This window comes from Sceloporus undulatus, chromosome 8 (genome assembly GCF_019175285.1).
Source record: "Sceloporus undulatus isolate JIND9_A2432 ecotype Alabama chromosome 8, SceUnd_v1.1, whole genome shotgun sequence".
NCBI classification, from domain to species: Eukaryota; Metazoa; Chordata; class Lepidosauria; order Squamata; family Phrynosomatidae; genus Sceloporus; species Sceloporus undulatus.
The window spans coordinates 38,726,587-38,731,018 of NC_056529.1; the positions used below are offsets into that span (position 1 = coordinate 38,726,587).

The 4,432-nt window shown below is 44.2% G+C and overlaps 1 protein-coding gene across 1 annotated transcript in view; it reads left to right on the forward strand.

Moving 5' to 3' along the window:
- Positions 1 to 1,545: 1,545 nt before the first annotated feature.
- EEF2KMT (eukaryotic elongation factor 2 lysine methyltransferase) overlaps positions 1,546 to 4,432 on the forward strand; it is a 7,747-nt gene continuing 4,860 nt past the window's right edge. The window contains exons 1-4 of the mRNA XM_042438448.1: positions 1,546 to 1,699; positions 2,923 to 2,985; positions 3,848 to 3,928; positions 4,268 to 4,369. Of these exons, the coding sequence (XP_042294382.1) occupies positions 1,571 to 1,699; positions 2,923 to 2,985; positions 3,848 to 3,928; positions 4,268 to 4,369 (375 nt within the window). The 5' untranslated portion in view covers positions 1,546 to 1,570. The remainder of the gene's footprint in view (positions 1,700 to 2,922; positions 2,986 to 3,847; positions 3,929 to 4,267; positions 4,370 to 4,432) is intronic.

Below are 4,432 nucleotides of genomic sequence, written 5' to 3' on the forward strand. Positions count from 1 at the left end.
TGACTTGTTTTCTGGTTCAGAGAAGACAACCGCAACTGGAGACAAAGTCATCACAGAGTTGTAAGAGACCTCACCAGGGTCATCCAGTTCATCAAAGCATGTGAAAGATGGCCATCCAGCCTCTGTTTAAAAACTTCCAAAGGAGACTCCACTACACTCCAAGGCAGTGTATTCCACCATCCAACAGCATTTACCATCAGGAAGCTCTTCCTATGATTTAGGTGGAATCTGTTCCTGTAGCTTGCATCCATTGCTCCGTTGCAGAAGCAACAAAATGGAACACTAGAGTCCTCTGCAGATCATGGCTCTGCAGATCAGCCATTGCTTTAAGACCTCCAGAGTAGGATACACTCAGTGGGTTAAAGCTATGGATAGGAGACCTTCCATGAAATTCAGAAGGCCTTTGAGCAAATTACAGTTTAAGCAAACCCCCTGCTGCCTTGTTGCTTTCTAGGAAGGGATGCTAAGGAGAAAGATGGATGGGCAGACCACTTCCTAATCTAAGCACTGGATATCTGTGGGCTACAGCAAGTAGCAAACCATCTTGTTTACATGTGATGCTAAGCATGATGTATACAAGGTGCAATCTACCCACCCAAACCTCAAACTCTATCTCACCCCTTTTATGTCTTCCTGCTCCACAGCTGGGAGAACATCAACAGCATGACATTTCACCTTCACTTCCGCTGTCATTGTAGATCAAAAAAGTGGTTTCTAACAAGTTTGTGTGTTTCAAAACAGCTGCATTTCCAAATCATAGGCCAGGAAGCTGGCTTGTTAAACTAATCCTAGTTTGTCGCAAACACAACAGCCACGACAATAATAACAATAAAAAATAAAAATAATATGTATCTGAGGAAGTCTAGGAAACTTCTTTCTTTCAGTGAGTCTCAAAGGTGCTACAAGATCTCTCTACATACTGATTTTACAAATTATTATTACCTTTTACTAGTAACAGTAAAAATTAAAAATAAAAATAATATGCATCTGAGGAAGTAGACTGAAGCCTAGGAAAGCTCATGCCGCCAACTTCTCTCTTCCTGTGAGTCTCAAAGGTGCCACAAGATCTCTCTACATGCAAATGCTAAAATATAGCCATGTTAGTCTGTAAGATCAGTATGGAGAGAGCTATGTGAGACTAATGGAAAGAAAGAATTTGTCAACACGAGCTTTTGTAGACATCAGTCTACTCCCTCATCCATTCCAAATGCATCTGAGGAAGTAGGCTGAAGTCTAGGAAAGCTCCTGCTGCCAACTTCTTTCTTTAAGTCAGTCTCAAAGGTGCCACAAGATCTCTCTCCATCCTTGGGGGGCCCTGATCAAGGCCAGGCAATGGTGGTGTAGCACTGTGGTTAAAGAACTGAAAAAAACCCTGTTTGTTGGAGGGGGGGGGCTTTAATTTGGCGGAACCAAAACCCCGAAGTCCCCTGCTCGCCCTTTGGGTGTGGAAGTGGTGGCCAGAGGAGGAAGGAGCTGAGAGATCTGGGTGTTGCCAATGCAAGGAGCCATGCCTCCAGAAGGCTGGGCTGAGCCTTGGAGGCGGATCGGAGGGAAGGAGGAGCTGTGGCCGATGGAGGAGCCTGAGCCAGCCGATGGTGTGGCTGAGGAAGAGGAGGAAGCCTCCCCAGCCAGGCTCCTGGAGCACCGTTTCCAGCAGGGCTTCTTAGCTGGCCAGCGCTTGCTCCACTTTCCTTGGCAGGTGAGCCGCTCAAGAGCCGTGCGCCTTTACGCACCAAGAAGGAGAGGAGGGGGGGGGCTTGGTCAAGGGGCTCAGGGGCGGGGCTGAGGGCTCGGGGCGGGGTTTTTTGGGGGCGCTGGCAAGGGGGCAGTGGGACTAAAGACCACCCAAAGGAGGAGGGGCTGCGGCCCTTTGGGGCCCCAGGAGCAAGATCTGTAGATCGACCACATTGCAGTGATTTTGTTCCATTTGGATAGCTAGGGGGACCTCCAGTGGTAGTCCCATTGCAGCGCAGGCAATGGGGGAAAGGGGGACTGTAAGTCACACTCTCTCAGCCTCAGGGGAAAGGGAAGGGTGGTGACCAGGTGTCCTCCTTTTCCAGGACATCTCCTGCATTTCCAGCTGAATTCTCAACTGCCCTTGGAGCAGGAAGAAGCATGCATCTACACTGTAGAAATAATGCAGTTTGACCCCAGTTTAAGTGCTGCAGCGCTATCTGATGGAATCACGGGTTTGTATTTTTACAAGGCCAAAGAGCACTGATGCCACACAAAACGACAGATCCCAGGATTCTGCAGGATGGATCCAGAGCAGTTAAAGTGATCTTGAACTGCATCTTTTCTACAGCGTAGATGCACCCTGGGCTTTCTTAGGGAAGACATCCTCAGGGGTGGTTTTGTCAGTTCCTTCATCTGAAACACAGCCTACAATACATGGGCTTTGTTAGCATCCACTAAACCAGTAACTTCAGTTGGTGGTGGTGATGGTAGTGGTGGTTCCTGCTCATCGACCATGAGTTCATGCCCAGGTTAATTAAGCCCCTGGCAGACGGACTAATTACGGATTAAGGATCACTTTTCCATATTAAGTCTTTGCTCCAGAAAAAAAGGATTATCTAACATATCTTGCCGATGGCATTAGCTCCGGGCATGGTGCCAGGAAAGTTCATGAACGCGTTGCCCTCAGATCCGGCTGGAACATTAATCTATGCTGGATCACAATGTCCATGAAGTGGCAAAATGTCGAGGATATGAGGCATCTGTGATACAAGAGTGCCCCATCCCAGTTGAGTTTGTTTGCTCCCATGTCACTGGGATGGAAAATCCATTCTGGGTGCTGAAATTTTGAAAATACGGTTCAAGACTTGGTCCAAATTAAAACCTGAAGGCCTGAATCTGAACCCACATCCTAAAGTTACATTGGTTTTTTATTCCACCTGATCATTTGTGTGTCTTGCTTTCTAGGATCTGGAAAAGATACTAAAGGCTTCAGGGAATTCCTCACTGCTGCTGACTATTCTGCAGAAGGTAAAATTATTTCTTAATAGTCGAGTAATATTTCATTCTCAATCTGCAACAGTCCAGGTCACACAGGACAAAAAACAATTTGTTGGCATGATGATTCTTGACAGAGGTGTACATTTACTACCTCTGAAGGCTCCTTGTGTAACAAAGCCACTGAAATTTGCTCACTTGAGATGGTGCATTTTGGAAAAATGAAAATTTACACAACCCTTTGTACATTTGAAAAAAGCGAGTGACAAAGAATTATTCATCCAAAAAATGTATTGCTTTTGGCCAACGGCCTTTGCATCAGACTATATCCAAATAACAACAAAATATATAAACATCAGTTGGAATGATAAATTAAAGACACATGGGCAAAATTTAGTCAGTGATGAAAATGTGTACATTAGAGGAAAATGCACCAAAGACGTGTCCTGATTCCCGTATAGGAAAAAAAAAAACCTTCTTTAACCATTTTGAAAATAAGAGAGGTAGGAATGCCATCAATTATTATATGAATTATTAAGATTTTTAGTTTTAACTATGGTTGATAAAGCTGCTTGCAACATCTTTCCGACTGCCTTTGTCCTTTGAGAGCCATCCTTAAAACTGAACTTGTCACCTCATCACCAGATCCACAAGTTTGGCATTTCTATGGCTAGTCATACATGAATAAGAGTATTTTTCCCGGGGAACCGATTCGCTCCATGCATCCGAGGAAAGAGACCGGTTATGCGATTATGTCTCTGAACGTTTGGAGAGCTACATGATTCCCATTCTTGGCCTACAGCTTAATCTTATTTTCTGTTGCTGGTATTTTGGTTGCTTCTCTGGTTCTATAAGACTTGATTCATGGCTGTCCCAACATCTCCCATCATTTCAGACGGTTCTTCATCCGCTATGCTTGAAATATCCTCCTTCAGTCAAGTACAGAAGATGCTTCTTATCAGAGCTCATTAAAAAGGTAATATTATGCTTCTGCCAGTCCATGTCTGATAATGCCACCATTCATCTGCATGCATGATCCCACTTTAACTGCCATGGTTCCATCCTATGGAATCTGAGGATTTGTAATTTAGAAGAATTCTTTATCATAGGGCTGTAGTGCTGTAGTTCAAGAGAGTGGACTAGAACTCTCCAGTAGAAAGGTCTAAGCATCGCATCAGACTACAGATCCTAAGATTCCATAGAATGGAACCATGGCAGTTAAAGTGATACTAAACTACTAAAATTGTGCAGTGTAGATACGTTGTGTGGCATTCATAGGCCACAGATCGACTCAGCTTCTCTGGTTTTTGCACAGCATGAAGCTACCGGGGCCGAGCCACTCGATGAGCTCTACGAAGCACTTGGCCATGTCTTAAATACTGAAGAAAATGCCCATGGCTATAAAAACTACTTACTGGTAAGTCAATCTCTATTATTATTATTATTATTATTATTATTATTATTATTATTATTATTATTA